The sequence below is a fragment of the Oryctolagus cuniculus genome, chromosome 20, assembly GCF_051225735.1.
Source record: "Oryctolagus cuniculus isolate XC-2025 breed Fujian yellow rabbit chromosome 20, ASM5122573v1, whole genome shotgun sequence".
Taxonomy (NCBI): domain Eukaryota; kingdom Metazoa; phylum Chordata; class Mammalia; order Lagomorpha; family Leporidae; genus Oryctolagus; species Oryctolagus cuniculus.
In genome coordinates, this window is record NC_142886.1 from 21,329,660 (window position 1) to 21,354,379 (window position 24,720).

Below are 24,720 nucleotides of genomic sequence, written 5' to 3' on the forward strand. Positions count from 1 at the left end.
GAGCCGCGGCGCCGGCCAATATACTTCTTTTAATTAATGAATCTTACTGATTTTCATTCTTAGAATTTCAGCTTACAGTTTAACTCATGGAATTTAATGAAACAAAATATTACAATATAATTAGTGTCATTTTTGCATGTATTTGAACACATTTTTAATTAACTCTCATTGGCTTGATACTTTTATTATTTTGATTTTTAAAAAAGATTACTTATTTGAAACAGAGAAAGGCGCAGTGGCAGAGTAGCAGAGAGAGAGAGAGAGAATCTTCCATCTGTTTTACTCCACAAATGGCTACAACAGCCTGGGCTAGTCTAGGCTGCAGCCATGAACCACGAACTCTTATCTAGATCTCCCAAGTGGGTTGCAGGGGCCCAAGGACTTGAGCCATCATCTGCTGCCTCTCAGGTTCATTTGCAGGGAGCTGAATTGGAAGTGGAGTGGCCAAGACTTGAATCAGCTCTTTTTTTTTTTTTTTTTTTTTTTTTTTTTTTTTATCTTTTATTTAATGAATATAAATTTCCAAAGTACGTCTCATGGGTTACAATGGCTTTCCCCCCCATACCGTCCCTCCCACCCACCACCCTCCCCTTTCCCACTCCCTCTCCCCTTCCATTCACATCAAGATTCATTTTCGATTATCTTAGTATACAGAAGATCAGCTTAGTATACCTTAAGTAAGGATTTCAACAGTTTGTTCCCACACAGAAACATAAAGTGAAAAATAATAGATGATTTTTTTTTAAATGATGATGAAATCAGATCAGACCTATTGTCATGTTTAATCCCAGTGAGAGTCAAGTTGGGAATTGATAGTTTCTTTTCTTTTTTTTTTTTTTTTTTTAACAGAAGATCAGTTTAGTGTACATTAAGTAAAGATTTCAACAGTTTGCACCCCCATAGAAACACAAAGTGAAATATACTGTTTGAGTACTCGTTATAGCATTAAGCCTCAGTGTACAGCACATTAAGGACAGAGATCCTACATGAGGAGTAAGTGCACAGTGACTCCTGTTGTTGACTTTACAAATTGACACTCCTGTTTATGGCATCAGTAATCTCCCTATGCACCAGTCATGAGTTTCCAAGGCTATGGAAGCCCCTTGAGTTCTCCGACTCTTATCTTGTTTAGACAAGGTCATAGTCAAAGTGGAGGTTCTCTCCTCCCTTCAGAGAAAGGCACCTCCCTCTTTGAAGACCTGTTCTTTCCACTGGGATCTCACTCACAGAGATCTTTTTGCCAGAGTGTCTTGGCTTTCCATGCCTGAAATACTCTCATGGGCTTTTCAGCCAGATCCGAGTGCCTTTAGGGCTGTTGAATCAGCTCTTTGATATGAAATGTGGGCATACCAAGTGGTGGCTTAACCCACTGAGCCACCTCGCCCATGCCATGTTTTGATTTTTAAGCCTTAAATTTGAACGAAGACATTGTTATTAGGGGCTTATAGAGCATACTACATCTATAAGAGTCATTTTTGTTTTATATGAGCACAAGAATGATCTCATTATTTTATATGTATTTAATAAGGCAGTCCCATTAAATGTATATTGAATTGGCATTTTGTGAGATATGGTAGCAAAAAGCCTAGCCACTATTCTTCAGAACTACAAAGTCTTATTGACAGAAGTTGTTAATGAATACATAGTTTCACTTACTGTGAATCCTGAAATACTGTTCCAGTAGAATATTTCAGAAACAAATAGAATAAAGAAACAGGTCTAACTGGGTAAGGTAGACATAGGAAATAGCTTCTGGTCTGTCTATTTACAGTGTAGAAATTCAGCTTTACAGTTTATTCAGGGGTTTACTTGGACTGATTAATTAAAGAATGATTTATACACCAAACTGTCAAGTTACTAATTTACAGAAGGGGATAGTAATCTTGATAGTTCTTAGTATAGGACACTCACACTCTTTGCAGCATGGTTAAGTTTACTCAGAAACCATTTATAAATCAAAACATTATCGGTGCCTCTCAAGTTAAATTCTTACATTATAATTCAGATTTCATTTGGGAAATTTTTGGTAACAAATAGGGCCCAGTCAATGGATACCATCTGTATAACATCACAAGATAAATCTGTGTAGACTACTTTAGATGCATAAATGTGCCTTTATCTTCTTCTTTATATTTTTTGTTCTGAAATTTTAATAACAGGTTATAATTCCCAGACAAATCAGTTATTTGTTTTTTATTACCCTTTAGGTTTTTGCTGCCTCATGGCTTAGGAATAGGTACCTTAATCTCATAAAACCACTTCAGCACATAGGCTAGGCTGGATTAGTTTTGCAAAGAATTTTTGACTCACAATTCTATCTATAAAGTTTAGATTGTTGGATGTGTTTTATTTAGGCCTAACTTGTTTCTTTCATTTAAGAGTTTTCAAATTATACTGTTTTTGACCATGTTGGACTTATTTAAAAATTGTTTATTACCCCCTTGTGTTCTCTACAGTAATTCTAAGATGATCTTGGAAGCTGGGGAAAAGCTCTGCTATGAAAGTTCATCTCAGTTTTTTATTCACGTCTACCAGGTTGCTCTTGTAGAGCATTTTATCTGTAGTCCGCCATGTTCTTGTGTTACATTTGATTTATAAGGCTGGTTTCCCTGCCCTCCAATTATCAGTAAAGAAAGAATTAGAGTTTCTTACATTAATTGCTACTTGCTCCATTAACTTTTTTCTTCCAGTTTTTTTTTTTTTTTGGTTTGGGTATGTGTGTATATTTCTAACCACAGGGTTTGGTTTTTGAAATTATGATAATGTGTTGAATACCATAATAATTATTAAAGATTAAGATAAAAAGCAGCATATGGAGGTGGGCATATGTATTTATAGGATGAATAAAAAAGAGGACACTTTTATCCTAATTAAGTACAAATGGATATTTGTGACAAATAGAATTTCTTTTTTTTTTTTTTAAGACTTATTTGTTTGAAAGACAGAGTTACAGAGAGAGGTAGAGACAGAGAGAGAGGTCTTACATCCGCCGGTTCACTCCCCAGATGGCTGCAATAGTCGGAGCTGAGCCAGTGTGAAGCCAGGAGCTTCTTCCGGATCTCCCACGTGGGTGCAAGGGCCCAAGGAGTTGGGCCATCTTCTGCTTTCCCAGGCCGTAGCAGAGAGCTGGATTGGAAGAGGAGAAGCCGGGACTAGAACTGGTGCCCATATGGGATGCCGGCACTTCAAGCCAGGGCTTTAACCCTCTGCGCCACAGCGCCGGCCCCAACAAATAGAATTTCTAGTAACAGCATTGAAAAGGTGTTGTTAACTGAAGTGACTTACACTGAAAAGATGTGGATATGCTGTTTGTAAACCTCTGTTAGGTAACTTGTGATGACTTTTTTTTTTTTTGACAGGTAGAGTTAGACAGTGAGAGAGAGAGAGAAAGGTCTTCCTTCCGTTGGTTCACCCCCCAAATGGCTGCTACGGCCGGTGCTGCACCGATCCGAAGCCAGGAGCCAGGCGCTTCCTCCTGGTCTCCCATGCAGGTGCAGGGGCCCAAGGACTTGGGCCATCCTCCACTGCCCTCCCTGGCCACAGCAGAGAGCTGGACTGGAAGAGGGGCAGCTGGGACTAGAACCCGGTGCCCATATGGGATGCTGACGCCGCAAGCAGAGGGTTAACCAAGTGAGGCACGGTGCCGTCCCCCCCCTCCCCCTTTTTATAAAGATTTATTTATTTACTTGAGAGGCAGAGTTAGAGACAAAGAGGGAGAGACAGAGAGCGAGGTTTTCTGTCTGTTGGTTCACTCCCCAAATAGCCCCAGTAGCCACAGCTGAGCCCATCTGAAGCCAGGAGGCAGGCACTTCTTCTGGGTCTCTCCATGCGGGTCTGGATCTCCCATGTGAGTCAGGGGCCCAAGCACTTGGGCTATCTTCCACTACTTTCCCAGGCATATCAGAGAGCTGGATATGGAAGAAGAGCAGCCTGGACATGAAGCAGTGCCCATATGGGATGCCAGCGCTGTAGGCAGTGGCACTACCCGCTCTGCCATGGCACCGGCCCCTCATATTTGCTTTAAGCTGCCCGTCTATAGGTCCTAGTACAGTTATTTATTTGCCTAGAGAAGGACTCAGTTATATAATTATCAATTATATATTAGTGATGAAATGAATGTATTCTATTACACTGGTTCCCTTTCAGCTGATGGTATGGCATGGATTTTGACTATTAAGGAAGAACATTCTTCTAAGAATGTACATATAACTATTGTTATAGAGACCTAAATATTAAATGCAATTATAAACATAAAAGATAATATCTTCTGTTGATGATTCTATTTGTATTGAAATGTTTATTATGTGGATAAAATTCAAACTTCTGCAGAAATATGGAGAGACTGAAGTTCCAGCAACTCACTTGTAAATCAGTTGCTTTTGGGGAAAATGATTTCTGAGTTTGTTACAAAGGTTCCATGCTGGCCCTCTCAAATTAATTTGGTGTCTTGTGTGGTTGGATTTATGGAATTTTGGATTTTTTTACTTTTTACTATGAGAACGTATGCCTCAATCTGAACGATGAGAGTGCTTCCCTGCATTTCCTGTGCAGCTCCTCTGAAGGGAAACATGTAACTCCCAAAGAATACCGGTAGCAGGTTCAGTCCCCGGAGCCCTCCCACCCTGCCCTGGCCTGTTGATATCAGGGCCTTTCCTAAGTCCTTTGGGGGCAGCTTGTATGTGAATAAGAGAAAACTTTTCTTTTTCACTTCTCCCCTCACTCTTAATATTGTCTAAATTTCAGGACAATATTTGATTGTTATACACTTCTTTATCCCTTCTGCCCAGCATCCTATCTGTCCTTCAAACATGGGAAGTAGCACTGCTGTGGAACTGAATTCTTCACATTGCAGGAATTTGCTTATCCATTTATCCTTTTGTGAAAGAGCCCGAAGGCTTTTTCTGATGGGATGAGTAAGTAGGGGTATGCCCCCTCTACCTCAGAGTAGAAAAGATAAAAGCTGGGGCCAGGTAAGTGGCTGTACAGTAGAACTTTGTGAAAAATGGTTAATTCTTTTCCACATGAGTCATTTGTGCCCTGTGAGAGTAACGATAGGACTGACTGATTTTGAGGCAGATCGTGGAATTAGAAGGAAGCTGTTACAGCTATTTAGTTTTTATCTGTTGAAAAGTGCTAAGTGAAGTTAATCCAGATCTTACTGACAGATGGAACTTAAAATTTTAGGATAGGGTTAGTGTTTCTCTTTCTCTGCTTTCAAATTCTGCTAATTTTTGTTGTCATCTCCCAGACATTTTTTGGCTGTCATTTAACTTACTGTTGTCTACAAGAGATTGTCAGAGCAGACAGAACTTAGAGAAAAATTTAAGTTCAGTTTTTCTCTCTAAACATGCCAGTGTTTCTTTCTATCAGCTTACTAGAAGCACCGTTTTCTTACCTTGGTAGATAATTGTCTTTGAAAATCCTGAAGTACAAAATGAGAAATATGCGCTTAGAAGATAATAATTTGGGTAACTTCAGTTTTTTTTTTTTTTTTTTTTTTAAGATTTATTTATTTGCGAGAGCGAGATCTTCCATTGCTGGTTAACTCCCCAAATGGTCCCAATGGCCAATGCTTGGCCTGGCCAAAGCCAGGAGCCAGGAGCTTCATCCAGGTCTCCCACAGGGGTGACAGGGGCTGAAGCATTTGGACCATCCTCCACTGCTTTCCTAGGCTATTAGCAGGAATCTGGATCAAAAGTGGAGAAGCCTGAACACGAACTGGCACCCATATGGGATGCTGGCTTTGCAGGCTGCAGCTTAACCCACTGTGCCACAGTTCTGGCCCCTTATGTTTTCAGTTTGGGAACAAAAGTGTTACTCCAGCTTTTTCTAATAACTGGATATTAAATTTTAGTATATCACAAGGCCACAAACTACAGTCTATAAATTTATGGCATACCTCTGAAATGTGGGTGTGTCTTAGGCCTTGCAGCAGTTTTTTTTTTGTTTAAAATAGTGTGTTTTTGCAGTTAGTGGTGTCTTAAATTGCATAAAAAATGGGGCTATGATGGCTTTTTTTTTTTTTTTTTTTTTTTTTTTTTTTTTTACAGGCAGAGGCAGAGTGGACAGTGAGAGAGAGAGAGAGAGAGACAGAGAGAAAGGTCTTCCTTTTGCCATTGGTTCACCCTCCAATGGCCGCCGTGGCCAGCGCTGCGGCAGGCGCATTGCGCTGATCCGAAGCCAGGAGCAGGTGCTTCTCCTGGTCTCCCATGTAGGTACAGGGCCCAAGGACTTGGGCTATCCTCCACTGCACTCCCGGGCCACAGCAGAGAGCTGGCCTGGAAGAGGGGCACTGGGACAGAATCTGGCACCCCAACTGGGACTAGAACCCAGTGTGCCAGTGCCGCAGGCGGAGGATTAGCCTATTGAGCCGCGGCGCCCGCCTCAAATATTTGTTTTTTCTTCCTCGGTAAATAATTCTTTTATCTTGAATTTGGATGTTGAATTTTCCCCAAGCTTCTCTCTTTCCGTGCTTAATCAAGTGCTTTTTTTCTAGCAGGTGACACAGCAGTTGTCTTTTCCTAAGGGCCAGCACTGCTCATGTGGCCATCTTCCCTTTTTCCAGTTGAGCTGGTTGCTGTAGGGCTCCTCTGCTTCTCCCAAGACCTGCCTCTCTACCTTCTCTGAGTTGCAGCCACTCCCTCATTTTGCAGCAACTTAACAATACTTCTTAGGAAAAGGTCCGCAGAGACTCCTGTCAGTGAGTACTCACATGCTCCTCTGAGAGAGAACTACCAGTTTAGCTGAGTGTAGACTTTCGAAGACTTGACTTCTGTTTTTGACAGCCTCCACTACTGCTGTCCTGTTTCTCATACTCTGCATAAGGCGCGAGTTCTCCCTGGAAGCCTTTAAGATTTCTGTCACTGGTATTCTGAACATTTTTAAGTAATGTTCCTTGGTATGCATTTTCTTTGGTTTCCTCCTCCTTTTCCTCCCCCTTTCTCTTCCTCCTGCCCCTTCCCCTTCTCTTCTCCCTTCCCCTTCTTCACCTCCTCCATCTTTCTTTAAAGATTGATTTATTTATTGGAGAGGTAGAGTTACAGACAGAGAGAGGGAGAGACAGAGAGAAAGGTCTTCCTTCTGCTGGTTCACTCCCCAAATGGCTGCAACGGCTTGAGTTGGGCCAATCCAAAGCCAAGAGCCAGGAGCTTCTTCCGGGTCTCCTACATGGGTGCAGGGGTCCAAGTACTTGGACCATCTTCCACTGCTTTCCCAGGCGATAGCAGAGAGCTGGATCGGGAGAGGAGCAGCTGGGATATGAACCGGCACCCGTAAGGGATGCCAGCACTGCAGGTGGAGAGGCGTAGCCCACTATGCCACAGCGCTGGCCCCCTTCCTTCCTTCCTTCCTTCCTTCCTTCCTTCCTTCCTTCCTTCCTTCCTTCCTTCCTTTTTTTTTTTTTTTAAAGATTTATTTGTTTGAAAAATACAGTGACAGAAACAGAAAGAGAATGAGAGAGGGAAGGAGGTAGGGAGAGAGAGACAGATTTCTTCCATTTGCTGGTTCACTCCCCAAATGCTTCATCAGCTGGGGCTGGGCCAGCATGTAGCCAGAAGCCAGAAACTCCATCTGCATCTCCTACATGGGTGGCAGGAACCTTCGTACTTGGGCTGTCCTCTGCTGCTTTCCCTGGTGCATTAGCAGGGAGCCAGATCAGAAGGGGAGCAGCCCAGCCTTCAAGTGGGGATGCTGGCATTGTGAGCAGTGGCACGGCCTGCTGCAGTACAGTGCCACTCCCCCGTGTGGGTTTTGTTGGCTTCCTTGTATTTAGTACTTGGGGTGCTTTCCTTCTGGAGTCTGGTATCTTTTCAGTGCAGTACTTTGTTGCTTAGAATTCCTTTGGTGGTTTCTTTTCCTGTCGTCTGTCTTTATAAAACTCACATCAAATGCTGGTCTCCTTCAGTTGGTCTTCTAAATGCTTTATCACTTCTCGTCTTTTTTCTGCTTCGTGGCTTTTTTTTTTTTTTTGACAGTGGACAGTGAGGGAGAGAGACAGAGAGAAAGGTCTTCCTTTTGCCGTTGGTTCACCCTCCAATGGCCGCTGCGGCCGGTGCGCTGAGGCTGGCACATTGCACTGATCCGATGGCAGGAGCCAGGTGCTTCTCCTGGTCTCCCATGGGGTGCAGGGCCCAAGGACTTGGACCACCCTCCACTGCACTCCCAGGCCACAGCAGAGAGCTGGCCTGGAAGAGGGGCAACTGGGACAGAATCCTGGCGCCCTGACCGGGACTAGAACCCGGTGTGCCGGCGCCGCAAGGCGGAGGATTAGCCTGTTGAGCCGCGGCACCGGCAGCTTTATCTTTCAAATCTTGTCCTGTATTATTTTATTTTGGCTATGACATTCGTACTTTCCAAGTCCTCTTTTTTGTTCCTTGCATCTTGTAGTTCCTTGAATGCAATAGCTCATCTCTGAGAATTGTAGAATTTCCTCTCTCTCCCACCCCTCTGATTTAGGTGTCTTTTCTCTGTGTGTGACTTTATTTTTCAAAGAAAGTTTATTTGCTGCCTGTCAATTCCTGGGGGGGGGGGGGGGGGCTTTCCTCAGAGGTCTCTTAGTCCCTAACTGGCTGTTCAGATTCAAGAGAGCAGAAGTAAATATCTATGAGAGGCTTATAATGTAGTGGGTGCTTCCCTCAGAAGTGAGTCGGATGGGGAGCCAGTCATTTCACTGATGCACCCTCAGTGTGAATGTCCAGAGGTCCTTTCTCTTGAACTTACTCAGTGTTGTCTCCTGTGTCCTCCTGGGAAGTGCCTGAGCTCCAGCATTCCTGGGGTCCGTGGAGGAACACGCGATAGGCAAGGCTTCCCTTAGATTTGAGCAGGTGGGGCCCCTGGTCTGGGCCCAGTATTATATGGAAGCCCATGCTTTGAAGTGCTTCCTTTCGGAGGATTCTCAATTCCCCCCAGGATTTTCTAGAAATAGTCCCCCTAGGACTGATAGGAGCATTGGTGTTGTCCAGATAAGGCGCCCCCAACCTAGACCAAGTCCTGTGTGAACCTAGGCACTGTTTTTCCCTGTAGGGTCCTCTCTGACCCTCTCCCCACCCTCCATGTGAGTGGTTCACCAGGAGCTCTAGGATTCATATTTATGGAGTCTTCCTGGGGCTTGGGGCCTGGGCCCTAGTTCCAGGAGGATGACTTAGCAAGCAGATAAATCCTGGTGGCCAGCACTGTATTTTTATCATTAAGATCACATGAGGTTGGATTTCCAGAGTAGAGCTAACAGGCTGACTTTATGTGGCTCAGATTGTTCAGATAGACAAAGACCCTGTATAAAAAAATTTTCCAGCCCCCTGCACCCTTAGGACAACTCTGGCTGTAAGGCCCACTGTCGAGAGTTCAGACCTTTATGTTGTTTCCTCTTTCTTACCTGCTTCTTGCTTACTCTGTCTAATTAGCCTGATACCCTGAGCTCCAAACTGTTAACTTCCCATCTTATGATCAGATGGAAGGATATAGTAGCTTGGAAGAAATGGTAAAAATGGAGATGGGTGAGTCCAGCCACTCCATGTACAAACTGGCAGCCAGTCCCATGTTCTCAGCCCTACCCTTTGTGTGCGACATCTAATGCCTCCAGTTACTGGACCTTGTTGGGGAGCTGGCTCCCTGCCCTCACCCACTTCCTGCAAAGCCCATCATCACACTGCCTCTGTCTTTCAGCTTCCAAATGTTTCTGGCATTTTCTTCCCCATTTTCTCCTCTCTCATTTTCTTTTTCCTTGTGGTTTGTAACTCAGTCCTTTTGTTCCTTCCAAGTTTTATGTCTGGCTCACTCATCATGGGCTTTTTCTGCACCACCGCCCGCCTCATCCCTGGTCCCTACAACAGACTGTTCATCTCTTCCCATACCTCCTTTCCATGTCCTGCCTCTGCTCGTGTCCAGAATTCTGCAGGTTCTCCTTTGCTCTCCAGTGTGTGGTTGGTACTGAGGGTGACCCAGAGTTCTATCTCTCAGACTTAGGATTTAAGGAGGTAGTGTAGAGAAATGTTAACTTCTGAGCATCTCCTTGTAAATTGGAAAGACTGACTAAAATGTTTATTTCTTAATTTTCAAATTTTCTTTTATTTCCTGTGGTTCTCTTATAATTTATTTTTCTAGGGTGACAGTGAGACACAATCTTCCTTTATTGTACTCACAGGCCTTCTGTTTCTAGTTGCTAGTCAGTTGTCTGTTAGGAGACTCAAATTAAGGCCATTGAAGTGTGTGTATATATATATATGTGTATATATATATTTTAATTTTATTTTACTGTGATTTCTGTGTAATCAATTGAAATTTTCCACAGTAATTCCAAACCATTGTTTTCTAGTGTAAACTGGTAAATTTTCTCACTGAAAGCTGACAACAAAAACATAGTGATTATCTAAAATTACAGCTTCTTGTAAAAAGCAGATAGCTACTTTTACCTAAAAACTTGTAAAATTGCATTTAAGAATTAATTACAATTATTTTGCTTGGAGAGTAAGCAAGATAATCTATTTTCAGAATTTTATTTCCAGTGACACTGTTGCATATTCCTTGGTTTTGGGGGCATTTGTTGTGAAAGAACAGTTACTGGCCTGTGTTTGCTGGTAGATATGCCTTTGTGGCTGAATGACACTGGGTTGTGTTGGAGATTTTAGGCTCGTACTTTGTATAGGTGAGGAAGCGCTTTTTATTTATGTTCATTTTATTTGAAAGGCAGAGTGAGAGACGGAGCTCTTCATCTTCTGCTTCACTCCCCAGATCACTGCAGCTTCCAGGGCTGGCACAGCCTGAAACCAGAGCCAGGGACTTGATCTGGGTGTTTTCTGTTGGCGGCAGGTACCCAAGTCCTTGGGCATCATCTCCTAGTGTGTACATTATTAGCAGGAACCTGGGTTGGAAGTGGAGTAGCTAGGACTCTGTCCAGGCACTCTGATATAGGATGTGGGCATCCCAAACAGTGTCTTAACTGCACCAAAGGCACTGCTCTTTACTGTCTTTCCCTCTCTCTCTCTCTCTCTCTCTCTCTCTCTTTAAAGAACAGGCTACTTATCTCTTAGTGCTTCAGTTTGTTCTTCTGTAAAGTAGGTGAGAATAATGATGGTGTGATAGTGAAGGCTAAATGAATTGATATACAAAAACATTTAGAAATGTGTACAGTACATGAAGCTACCACATTATTAGATGTTAGTTGACACGAAGTATTAGATTTGGCATGAAGTATTAGATTTTGCTGATAACCCTTGGAAACATAGACTGCAAAGGGTGGAGAACAGCTACAGGTATGTAAAGGAAGCAGTCTGTAGCAACAGTGTACCTCCAGCTCTTGAGTCAGCAGTGCAGGAAGTAGGAAAACCGTGAATCCAACACAAAGTGTAGACAATGAACTTATGACTTTGATTTTTGCACAAGGAAATAAGCATCCTATCAGAGATTGTGTTTCTACCATGCAGAGTGCAAGCCCCAGGGGAGAATTAATCGCTTGAGTTTTTGGAATGAATTATATGGTTACTTGATGATTTGGATACTTCTAGTGTGACTGTTTCTGTGATTCCAAGTAGAGTTTTCAAAAGTCATATTAGAAATGTATGTGGTATATTAAATAGCTTGAACTTACCATTCTTGGATGATGTATGTTAAAGATAAACTGTCAGCTGGTGCCGTGGCTCAATAGGTTAATCCTCCGCCTTGCGGCACCGGCACACCGGGTTCTAGTCCCGGTCGGGGTGCCGGATTCTGTCCTGCTCGCTCCTCTTCCTGTCCAGCTCTCTGCTGTGGCCCAGGAAGGCAGTAGAGGATGGCCCAAGTGCTTGGGCCCTGCACCCCATGTGAGACCAGGAGAAGGACCTGGCTCCTGCCATCGGATCAGCGCGGTGCGTTGGCCGCAACAGCCATTGGGGGGTGAATCAATGGAAAAGGCAGACCTTTCTCTCTGTCTCTCTCTCTCACTCTCCACTCTGCCTGTCAAAAAAAAAAAAAAAAAAAAAAAAAAGATAAACTGTCACAATTTTGTACTAAAATCCCAGTGTAAGTAGCTATCTCCCGATGTTTGATTTTCTTTTTTCACTGAAGAGAAGAAAAAGTGAAATCCACCATTTAAAAAAGCGTGGTATAAAATGCTTAATATAAAATTTACCATCTTGATCATTTTAAAACATGGTGTAGTCCTCCCTTATGTCTGGTTTCACTTTTGGAGCTTCAGTGGCCAACTGTGGTATGAAAATATTAAATGGAAAAATCTAGAAATGAGAAGTTTTAAATCTCGCACTTTCCTGAGTAGGGTGATGAAATCTTGTGCCTTGTGCCTTCCCATTCTGTCCTGACTGGGACTTCAATGATTCCTTTGTCCATTGTGTCCAAGCTGTATATGCTACCCCCCGTTAGTCAGTAGCCCTTTGAGTTACCAGCTGGCACTGTATTATAGTGTGTCGCATAGTGTTTGGCATTCTCTGCTCTCAGGCATCCACTGAGGGTCTCAGAAAGTATCCTTGTGGTTAGGGGGAACTACTGCACTATTCAGAAATGGTCAGTATATTCACATTGATGGCAGCAGATCTCTGGAAGTTTTTCTTCTTGCAAAACTGAAACTGCTGTTTTCTTCCTCCCTGAGTAACCACTGCTCTACTTTCTGTTTCTGTGAATCTTACAGTTTTAGATATGTGGCAGCAGCTGACTCATATAAATGTATATGCATACACACATAAATGTTTATAATAATACAAGTTTTAATGTGTCTTCTAGTTTATAACTTGTCTCTTAATTTGCAGTGTTTCTTAGTGACCAAAAGTTCTTAATTTAAAAAAAAATAAAATTTATTTTCATTTTGCTTTGAAAGAGAGAGAGAGAGATCTTCCATTTGCTGTTAACTCTCCAAATGCCTGTAACAGCCAGCGTTGGGCCAGGCAGAAGTCAGGAGCCCATCACTTCACTCTGATTTCCCACATGGGTGGCAGTGACTCAAGTACTTAAGCCGTCACCTACTACCTGTTAGAAGGAAGCTGAGTAGCTGGGACTGAAACCAGGCACTCCAATGTAGGATGTAGACATTGCATATGAGAGTGTAACTGCTGTAAGCAAATACCTGCCCCAGGAGTTCTTAATCTAATTTCATTAGTCCATTTTATAGTGTGGACTGCAAGAGTCATACTTAAGGAATCTTCTGACTCCTAAGGGCATAAACACATTCTTTTAAATTTTAAACATTTCCTTAAAGTTTTTCTCTGTAAGGTTTTTTTAATACATTTGTCAGATTAAGAAATTAAAATGTGAACCTTAAATTGCATAGTTCAGGGGTTGATGGCTTAACAAGAAGTTAAATCACTGCTTGGGACATTCTAACTCCATATCTTAGTGCCTGAGTTTGAGTCCTGTCTCCCAATCTAATTCCAGCTTCTTATTTCTGTGCACCCAGGGAGGCAGCAGGTCATGGCTCAAGTACTTGGATCCCTGACACCTATGTGGGAGATCCAGATTGAGTTCTGGACTGTAGGCTTTGGCCTGGTCCAGCCCTGGTTGTTGGTGGCATTTGGGGAGTGAGCTAGCAGGTGGGAGAGTCTCTCTCTCTCCTTCCCCCTCTGCCTTTCAAATAAAATAAGAAGAACACACATAATTCCCATAACAGCAGATATTCAGAGTATCTTGCATTAATGATCATATTTAAAGAGCTTGGTTTAAAAATATTGGTGGGGGGCACAGCCTTGACCTCAGTTGTGAGTGAGTGATATTTGCCATTCTCTTAACCTTTAAGTTATAGACTACTGATTTCTGGCTGAACTGGTTTGAAAATCATAGTATTGATTACACAATAACTGAATCTCAAAAAATTTAAGTCAGTTAATCACAGAATATATGCAGTATGTCTGCTTCAGTTCTATAGCCTTTTAAATTTTATAATCTTTAGGTTTGTAAGATGTACCACTAATACAAATACAGGTGCTTTAAGATGTATAAGGAAAGCTGCAGGAGCCTGTGATGACTCTGCAGGCCTGATCTCAGGCTTCCAGTGCTGTGACCTTGACAGTTTAATGAGGGCCTTGTTTCTCCACTGTATCACATCACCTGCTCTGCCAACTCGGATCTTTGCTGTCTACTGTTTGTGTTACCCTAGGAAAGAAGTGAAGCCAGCCTTTTTATCTAAGCAATTTGCACCAAACATAGACTGTCACATGATGATAAAACAGATCAGCTCTTGTTACCAAGGGACTGTTAGTGTGCATGATTGCATCAACATTAATTTAAGATAACATCCACAATAAAAGACAGGTATTATAACTTAAGAAGATGAAGTGTCCCTTTGGAAATACTAGTACTTTTTAAACTATTGCTTGTTATAGAAGATAATTAATACAATTCAGTAATTGTGGCCGGCGCTGTGGCTCACTTGGCTAATCCTCCGCCTGCGGCGCTGGCACCCCAGGTTCTAGTCTCAGTTGGGGCACCGGATTCTGTCCCAGTTGCTCCTCTTCCAGTCCAGCTCTCTGCTGTGGCCCGGGAGGGCAGGGGAGGATGGCCCAAGTGCTTGGGCCCTGCACCCACAAGGGAGACCAGGAAGAAGCACCTGGCTCCTGGCTTCGGATCAGTGCAGCGCTGGCCGTAGTGGCCATTTGGTGGTGGGGGGGGGTGGTGAACCAACGAAAAGAAGACCTTTCTCTCTGTCTCTCCCTCTGTCTCTGTCTAACTCTGCCTGTCAAAAAAAAAAAAAAAAAAGTAATTGTTGGAAATTTCAAAATATAAGTTTCAGTTTAGATAGGTGGTTGACTAGGATACAGAATTACAGTTTTACATTAAGAAAGCAGTTATTTTTAAAAAATTATTTTTCCTCAAAGAAAAACTTGTTTCCCATAAGGTGCTGCTTGTTGCTAATCAGAACTCTGAATATCTCTGAAACTCTTCGATACGTTGATACATCTGAATTAAATAAAATATAAAAATAAACAGTAAATGTCACATGTTTTGCCCATTTGGGATATAATCGATAAAACTGAAGAATAGATGGTCTAAGTAGTTTCCAGCTTCTTGGTGTTTGTTTTTAGGGGACCTCTGAAATTCTGTAGAAGCAGACCCCATTTAAAATTTTCTTATAATGTTGGTGGATCATAGTTACAGTGGGGGGCTTATGGTCTGTTATGATCTGATGCTTATATTGTCAGCTGCGCTGGAGGCAGCTAAGAGCCCAGTGGAGCAGAGAAACATTTAAGCAGACTCACCAGTCAGCCGTGTGTCTGTGTACTCTTACCTGCTTCGGGAAAAGTGAAACTATACTGCACAGCTGTCCTCTGTCCCCTAGAAACCATACTGATCAGGCTTATGCATTTAAACCATGTAGTGTAAAATAAATGGGTGACTTTTGTGATTTGGGTAGAAAATAGAAGGTTTACTCATCTGACATTGGTTTCAGGATATAGTGATCATTTAAATTTTCATTTTGTTTTCAGTTTTTTCTATGTTCTGTGTACTTAAAATATAAATCTGGTACATTTCAGTGTGTTTCTTGACACTCGGTCATCCACAGTTTTTAGCAATATAATATTAGGGGGACACAGTTTATTTAGATGTGTTTTTAGTATTCCTAATCTTTGATGTTTTTTATAGAGTTAAAGAACTATAGACCATTGAAAGTACTGTAACACTCTAAATGATAATGTTGAGGTTGCCATCCTCTCTTTTCACTTATTTAATGCAATCATTATTTTAACTTAATGAACTTTGGTGAATTATGATGGAAATGTGTATCATTTTTCTTTTTCTTTTTTAAATTTATTTGGCAGGTAGAGTTATAGACAGTGAGAGAGACAGACAGAGAGAAAGGTCTTCCTTCTGTTGGTTCACCCCCCAAATGGCCACCACAGCCAGCGCTGTGCCGATCCAAAGCCAGGAGCCAGGTGCTTCTTCCTGGTCTCCCATGGAGGTGCAGGGGCCTAAGCACTTGGGCCATCCTCCACTGCCCTCCCGGGCCACAGCAGAGAACTGGACTGGAAGAGGAGCAACTGGGACTAGAACCTAGTGCCCATATGGGATGCTGACGCCACAGGTGGAAGGTTAACCAAGTGAGCCACGGTGCTGGCCTGTGTATCATTTTTCATTAACATTTTACATTTGAAAATGGAATTGGTAGTGTGGCATACAGTAAAATGCAAATTGTAGTAGGAATAAGAAACCTCGCTTACTATTGTTCGGGTGTTTTATTAAGATAGGTGATCTTGTCGGAGTTGGCGAATTCAAAAGGCTTCCATAGCCTTGGCAACTCATGACAAGAGCCTAGGGTGATTACTGACGCCATAAACAAGAGTGTCAATTTTTTAGTCAACAGCAGGAGTCACTGTGCACTTACTCCTCATGCAGTACTTTACACTTTGTGTTTCTGTGTGGGTGCAAACTGTTGAAATCTTTACTTTTTTTTTTTTTTTTTTTTGGACAGGCAGAGTGGACAGTGAGAGAGAGAGACAGAGAGAAAGGTCTTCCTTTGCCGTTGGTTCACCCTTCAATGGCCGCTGCGGCCAGCACGCTGCGGCTGGTGCACTGCACTGATCCGATGGCAGGAGCCAGGTGCTTATCCTGGTCTCCTATGGGGTGCAGGGCCCAATACTTGGGCCATCCTCCACTGCACTCCTGGGCCACAGCAGAGAGCTGGCCTGGAAGGGGGGCAACCGGGACAGAATCCGGCGCCCTGACCGGGACTAGAACCCGGTGTGCCGGTGCTGCTAGGCGGAGGATTAGCCTAGTGAGCCGTGGCGCCGGCCGAAATCTTTACTTAATATATACTAAATTGATCTTCTGTATATAAAGATAATTGAAAATGAATCTTGATGTGAATGGAAAGGGAGAGGGAGCAGGAGATGGTAGGGTTGCGGGTGGGAAGGAAGTTATGGGGGGGAAAGCCACTGTAATCCATAAGCTATACTTCAGAAATATATATTTATTAAATAAAAGTTAAAAAAAAAAGATAGGTGATCTTGGTCATCTCATTCAAATTAAATAGGTTTCATTTCTTTTCTGGAAATGAGCTTGTTGAACTCAGTGGTCTCTAAGAATTATAGTTCTGGAGCCACCTCGCGGTTCAGCAGGTTAAAGCCCCAGCTGGCATCATTGGCATCCCATATGGGTACTGTTTCAAGTCCTGGCTGTTCCACTTCTGATCGTCTCCCTGCTAATGCTCCTGGGAAAGCAGTGGAAGATGGATCAAGTGCTTGGGCCCCTGCACCCATGTAGGAGACCTGGAAGAAACTCCTGGCTTCTGGCTTTGGATCAACTCAGCAGCTCTGGCCGTTGCCACCATATGGGGAGAGAACCAGCAGATGGAAGACCTCTCAGTCTTTACCTCTCTCTCTAATGCTGTCTTTCAAATAAATAAAATAAATCGTTCTCCCTTCCCCCCAAAAAAGTTTTATTTAAGATTTATTTATCTGAAAGATAAATAGAAGATTTATTTATCTGAAAGGCAGTGTTACAGAGAAAGCAGAACAAGGAGAGAGAGAGGAGAGAGAGAGAGAGAAAGAAAAGTCTTCCGTCCACTAGTTTACTCCCCAAGTGGCTGCAAGGACTGGAGCTGAATCAGTTGGAAGCCAGGAGCTTCTTTTGAGTCTCCTACATGGGTCCAGGGGCCCAAGCACTTGGGCCATCCTCCACGGCTTTCCCAGGCACATTCACAGGGAGCTGGATTGTAAGTGGAGCAGCTGGGACTCAAACCAGTGTTCATATGGGATGCTGGTGCTATGAGCCAGGGCTTTACCCCATTGTGCCACAGTGCCAGAGCCAAGTACTATAGTTCTTATGTGAGCATTTCACATGGAAACCAGCATCACACAGGATTGTTGGTAAATTCTGTAAGTGATGTGTATGATTGTATGTGTCAAACAATTCAAGTGTGTGTGTGTGAGGGAGTCCAGAAAAGGTTGTTTATGGCACTTTAGTTTTTGTAATGATTGTTAGATTGATCACTTATTAAACATCTAAGAGCTTTGAACTCAGCTCTTTCCAAAAGTAACATTTAAAGCTGATCGGAAGAGGAGCAGCCGGGACTTGAACCGGCGCCCATATGGCATACTGGCGCTTCAGGCCAGGGCTTTAACCCACTGAGCCACAGTGCCAGCCCCGAAAATGTTTTATTCTTAAAAGAGCACATGTTTTTATTCTTAATATGTTCATTTTATTTATCTTATTTATTTGTTTTATTTATTTATTTTTATTTTATTATTACAATGTTTTATTCTTAAAAGAGCACATAAATAGAGATTCTAGTTGGTTCATGAACTTGATTTATTCAGATAGAGTGTAATGTGATATTTTAGCTTGCCAGTTATATTATAAGCTTTTTGTCATGGACTGTAAGCCAGCGCTATCCAGCAGAAATGTAACGCAGGTCACACAGGTAATTAAAAAAAATTTAGTACCCACATTAAGTTAAAAGAAACAGATGAAATTGCTCTCAGTGATGTTTTCTGTTAGCTCAGTGTAGTCTAAATATTGTCTCAACGCATAATCCACATAAAACGAAGATGTTTTACTCTTTTATGCTGCTGCTTTGAAATCCAGTGTGTTTTTTTTAATTCTCAGTGCACATTTCAAGCTAACCACATTTCAAGGGCTGAGTATTCACATATGATTGGGACTTTTGTATTGAGCAGTTCAGGCTTAAACATTTTTTTAAGAGATTTATTTCATGTATTTGAAAGGCAGAGTTACAGAGAGAGAGATCTTCTATCTGCTGATTCACTCCCCAAATGGCCACAGTGGCTGGGGCTGGGCCAGGCCGAAGCCAGAAGCCACACGCATTATCTGGATCTCCCACATGGGTGCAGGGGCCTAAGCACTTGGATCGTCCTCCACTGCTTTCCCAGATGCATTAGCAGGAAGCTGGATCAGAAATGGAGCAGCTGGGACTTGAACCAGTGCTTATCTGGGACTGTGTCATTGCAGGCAGTGGTTTACAACGCCAACCCCGAGTCTTAAACTTTGCAACTTAGCACTAGTAATATAGTTGTTACTTTGTATATGAACACATGTTTATAATTTTAAAAACATTTCTGTAATTGAATAGAATTTAGAATATTAAAATTGTATATTTTTATTTTGTTTTTCCTAAAGGCCCTTCCTTCTTCCATGATCATAGTAGCAGTTTATTGTCCTGTGATAGCTGCTGTTTTCATTGTTCTGAAGATGGTCAACTATCGACTACACAGAGCACTTGATGCTGGAGAAATTGTAGACAGGAGTGCAAATGAGTTCACAGATCAGCGAGCCAAAGCTGAACAAGGCAACTGTTCAACCAGGAGAAAAGACAGCAATGGACCCAGGTAAGGCAGCCTGTGCCACTCAGTTTGTATGCTGTAGATAATGGTATTTGTATAGTGATACGTTTATAGTGTTGTTCTCTTTATAAGATATTACAAGTACAGATTGTAGTGTTAAAACAGGACAAAGCTGATTGGTATGTTTGGGGGATTAAATCAATATTCTTGGCCTCATTACTGAGCAAGTTAGACAATATGCTGTGGTGTGATAGTTTTGTCAAAGACCAAAACCAAAGAAAAATAGTGTAAGGAAATAATTACGACTGACAAATCTCAGCATTTAAAAAATGTACACGTATATAGAAAATGTAGATTTATCTTAAGCAAATTATGATATTTTACTTGACATCTGTAATCTGTGGTTTTAATCTTCCATGATTATCTTTCAGGCTTATATTCTTTACTCAGAAAGTTACCTATTCCTTACTGTGTCTTCACAAAAATGACTTCCTCAGGTTCACATGGGTAGATCTTGCCTCCTCCTAGAGGCTTTCTCTTCCTGCCCAAGCTGAAGTATCCTTCTGTTGCTCACTCACATTGTATCACGTTGCCCTGGCTCAACTCACCTTTCTCTTTTGGAGAGGCATTTGCTTTATTCATAGTCATTTACTATAACCCTAGAGAAGTAATTAGGTAGTACTCCTGTAAATCTTAAAGTGTTTTCTGGGTGAACACTTAAACACACATTAGCTCAATTCAGACCTTAGAACAGTTCTATGAGATAGATGCTGTTGTTACTCTTGACTTACAAGTGTGGAAACCAAGGTGAGAAAGATACCAGAATGTCGTGTTCCCACTCAGAATAATATAAAATAGTTCAGGGGTCAGGGCATTAAATAATAAAATACCTTTCAGTGCTTTAAAAGCCTTGTTTATCCCTTTTCAGTTACATTTTTCTTTATTTTTAGCATGATTATCCTATATGTTTGTTTAACAGATATTTTACCTAGGTTACAATATTGTTCATTGCACTAATCTCTATATGGAATTATCTTACTTGATCATTTATTGCATTTATGAACTTTTTGAGGGCTGGGGCCTTGTTTTTCTATTTTTTTTCTTTTAAGATTTTTATTTATTTATTTGAAAGTCAGAGTTACACACAGAAGGAGAGTCAGAGAGAGAGCTGTCTTCCATCTGCTGGTTCACTCCCCAATTGGCTGCAACAGCCGGAGCTGCGCTGACCGAAGCCAGGAGCCTCCCCTGAGTCTTCCATGCAAGTGTAGGGGCCCAAGGACTTGGGCCATCTTCTGCTGCTTTCCCAGGCCACAGCAGAGAGCTGGATTGGAAGTGGAGCAGCTGGGACTCTAAATGGCACCCATATGGGATGCTGGCACTGCAGATGGTGGCTTTATCAACTACACCACAGGGCCAGTCCCATGGACCCTTGTTTTTCTTATGAATTATTATATTCCCAGGTCCTGACTAAGCATCTAGTGTTTGAAGATACTCAGCAAATATTTGAAGTAGTAAAATCACTTTTTCTGTGTTATATTTTTATTAACCACAATATTCCATTTTGTGTATTTATCATGAATTAACTATCCTATTTTTAGTTATTTCAGTTATTTTCAAATTTCAAGTTAAGTATTAGAAAGATCACTGAGACACTTAAAAATTATTTGTCCTTACTCATTGGGAAGACAGAGAGAGACAGAGACATCTCCCGTTCTTGGTTCACTCTCCAAATTCCTGCAACAGCTACAGCTACACCAGACTGAAACCAGGAGCCGGGTAACAATTCAGGCCTCTCATGTAGGTTGCAGGATCCAAGTACTTGAGCTATTACCTGCTGACTCCCACAATGCACGAAGCAGAGCAGGGACCAAACCCAGGAGATCTGACATTGGATATGGGCATTTCAAGCGGTGTCTGAACTGCTGAGCCAAATGCCTGCTTGATTTTACCTTTTGACTACTGTGTTTAGCTGTCTGAAGGCCTCTTTAATTGCACTTTTGGCAACACTGAATAATTTGACAAAACTGATCTGTATCTCATAGTTGAATTTTTCCATTTATGGATTACTAATGAAATGGAAGCATTTTTCTTGTGTTCTTTCATTTATACTTGTTTTGTGACTAAAATCAGTATTTTTCTGTGGGTTAATTTTTTTTTGCTATTGATTTGGAGAGGTTATTTATGAAGGGTATTATCCTCTGTGTCAAGTACTTTTCCTCAGTTTATAGCATTTTATATATCTTTTATATATCATAGTTTATTTTTTATGTGGCCTTTTCTGTGTCTGTTTTTCTGACCTTGATAAGAAGTTTTCCCTATCCTCAAATCATATATATATTCTCTTATATGTACTTTCACTATTTTATCATATTTTTCTCTTAAATTGTCAACTTAACATTCTTTGTTTAGATATGTCATAACACCATTTATTAAATAATGCATTTTTCTCCAGTAATTTAGATGCTTTATTTTTCATGTAACATACATATGCATACAGTTGTCTTTTGCTGTCTGAGGGGGATTGGTTCCAGGATTCCTTGCAGATACCAAAATCCACAGATGGTTTAGTCTCTTATAAAATCAAGTAATACTTGCATACAACCTGTGCTTATCCTCCTGTATTGTATTACCTAATGGAATGTAAGTGCTGTGTGAATAGAGTTGTTATACTAGATTATTTAAGGAATAAAATATTTTCATTGGCAGTTGGTTGAATCTGGGGAAACAGAACCTGTGGATATGGAGGGCTGACTGTACTGATGTCAGTGTCTGATGTTTGTTCTCTGTCCCATTGTTCTTCCTGTCTGTTTTGTTCTTCACATTATACTTACTTACTTTTTTTTTTAAGATTTATTTTATTTATTTGAAAGGCACAGTGAGAGAGAGAGAGAGAGAGAAAGGGAAAGGGAAAGGCAGAGGTGTAGAGAAGGAGATCTTTTGTCTGTTAGTTCAGTCCCCAAATGGCTTCAAAATCCCAGGCTGGGAGACAGTAACCCCATCTGAGTCTCTCATAGTAGCTTTATGTTTGGCTTTGGAAATCCCTTTTCCATGTTTTGTTTTTCAGTATTATCTTGATTGTTTTCATGCATATACTTTTTTTTTTAATTTTTATGTATTTGAGAGGCAGAGTTACATACAGAGAGAGGTCTTCCATCTGCTGGTTCACTCCCCAAGTGGCGGCTGCAGCGGCAGAGCTGGACCTATCTGAAGCCAGGAGCTAGGCACTTCTTCAGGGTATCCCACATGATGCAGGGGCCCGAGCACTTGGACCGTCTTCCCACTGCTTTCTCAGGCCATTAGTAGGGAGCTGCATCACAAGTGGAGCAGCCAGGACTTGAACCGATGCCCATAGGGGATGCTGGTGCTGCAGGCGAGGGCTTAACCTGCTATGCCACAGCACTGGCCCCTTCACTTATTTTTCTGTGAGATGTCCCTCTGTGTGCTCATCTTCCAAAACAATTCTGTTAGGGTTTTGATAGTATTTGTATGAAATTGGAGAAACTTAACCTTTAAAATGGGAAGTTTCATCCAGGGACATGGATGAGGTTTCCATTTATTTCCATTTTCATCCAATTATTCACTTACCATTTATGTCTCAAAATTTCAGATTTTAATGCATTCTGCATATTTCCTGAATCTACTTTTTCTGTTAATTTCTATTAATAAATGTATGCTGTTATGATGAGTAAGCAAACACAATGTAGACTCTGCACTTAGTTGGCTGAGATGCATATCACTTCCTAATTGTATACTCTTGGAGAAATTAAGCATTTTATGCTTTGAATCCACATCACAACAATGAGGTAAATAATAGTATTGTGTCATGGCATTATTGCCAGGGATATGTTAGATAATATATGCAAGGCACTTAAGACAGTTTGAGACATGGTTGTCACTCTATAACTATTCTAATTATTTCTAGGTATTTTACATATAAATAATATAGGTGTATATATATATATATTTAGTTGCTCTTGTTATTGGATTGTTTTTCCATTTTAATTAAAATTTTTATTATGAAATGTAAATTGTATTAGGCTGATTTTTGTGACTTTAAAAAGTAAAGAGGAACTTGCTGTGAAAGAAAAGAGTTGTTTTGCTTACCGTTTAGAGATAACAATTCAGGATTTGGTAGACCCGTATGGTCCAGTGTCCATGGAGGCTGGTCCTGGTGGTTGTGCAGGCACAATCACAAGGTGAACCAGGAAGCAGAAGAGAACCTAGGCTTGAATTTGAGCTCGAATAATAATCAACTCTCTTGAGAACCACCCTCTGAGGACACGCCTCCTGGGACCTACTGAACACCTTTCATCAGATCTGCCTCCTAGCTGCTACAATTAGATCAGCTCTTCACTCTTAATCCATTAACCAATAACATTAAGACATTGAAGTCTAACCAGTAACATTAAGATGTGAGTTTTGGGGAGACAAGTCCTACTGTGCCTATAACACAAGTATATATATTTCAAACAGCACATCAAATAAATGTATAGAGACTAATAATTAAATGAATATTTACCTGCTGCACAGCTTAACAAGTAAGACATAAATTATATAAGCTCCATGCATACTTTTCCCATTACATGCCATCCTTCCCTCAAAAGTGACTATCTTTAATTTTGTGTGAATCATTCTCTTTTCTTTACTGTTATAAAATTTTTGTAGATAATCCCTAAGTATATTATTTATTATGTCTGCTTTAGGACATCCTACAATGAATCATATAGAATGTATTTTTTGGAGGTACTTTTATGCACATTACACTGTATCTTACTGGCTAACCCTTGTTGGTGTTTGTAGTTAGTTTATCCATGTTTATTCTTAATTGTCTACCATTGTAGGGATGGCAACAACCTATTTACCCATTCTTCTGTTCATAGCCATCAGGTGTTTCAGGTTTTCCTCTGGTAGCACATTATTCTGTGTGTCTTCGAGTGTATATATAGTTTTTGTAACCTGGCTCGTGTGTACATGTGTATACATAGTTTATGTAACCTGGCTCAGAAGACATTTTCTTTTTTTGAAAAAAAATTTACTTATTTATTTTGAAAGTTATCATGTTCCATTTTATTAGATAATTCCAGACTGTTGTCCAAAATGTTTTTTGCCAATTTACACTCTAACATTTATGTGTGAAAGTTATCTTTCCAGATCTTTATCAATGTTTGATATTGGTAACCTTTAAAAATTGGCCATTTAGGGGCTCAAGTTATGGCATGTTAGGTAAAGCTGCCTTCTCATTGAGCTCCAAGCTAATGGGCTAGGTGAAAGCCTCAGAAGATGGCTCACTGCTTGAGCCCCTGAACCCAGTGGGAGAATCTGAATAAACTCTGGGATCCTGGCTTCGGCCTGGTGCAGTCCTGACCATTGTGACCATTTGGGGAGTGATGGAAGGTTGCTCTCTCTCTCTTTCTCCCCTCCCCCCACTCTGATTTTGAAATAAATAAATAATTTTTTTTAATTGCATTTAGGGACCCGTGTTGTGGTGCAGTGAAAGTGCCAGGCACTC

General features: G+C 41.3%; 1 protein-coding gene across 9 annotated transcripts in view; it reads left to right on the forward strand.

The window, feature by feature from the left end:
* PCNX1 (pecanex 1) overlaps positions 1 to 24,720 on the forward strand; it is a 188,854-nt gene that overhangs the window by 21,263 nt on the left and 142,871 nt on the right. For all 9 annotated transcript variants that reach the window (XR_007911684.3, XR_016226549.1, XM_051826049.3 and 6 more), the window contains exon 2: positions 19,048 to 19,256. Coding sequence is in view for 7 of the 9 variants with exons in the window: in XM_051826049.3 (XP_051682009.2) it covers positions 19,048 to 19,256 (209 nt within the window). In the remaining 2 variants the exon portion in view is untranslated. The remainder of the gene's footprint in view (positions 1 to 19,047; positions 19,257 to 24,720) is intronic.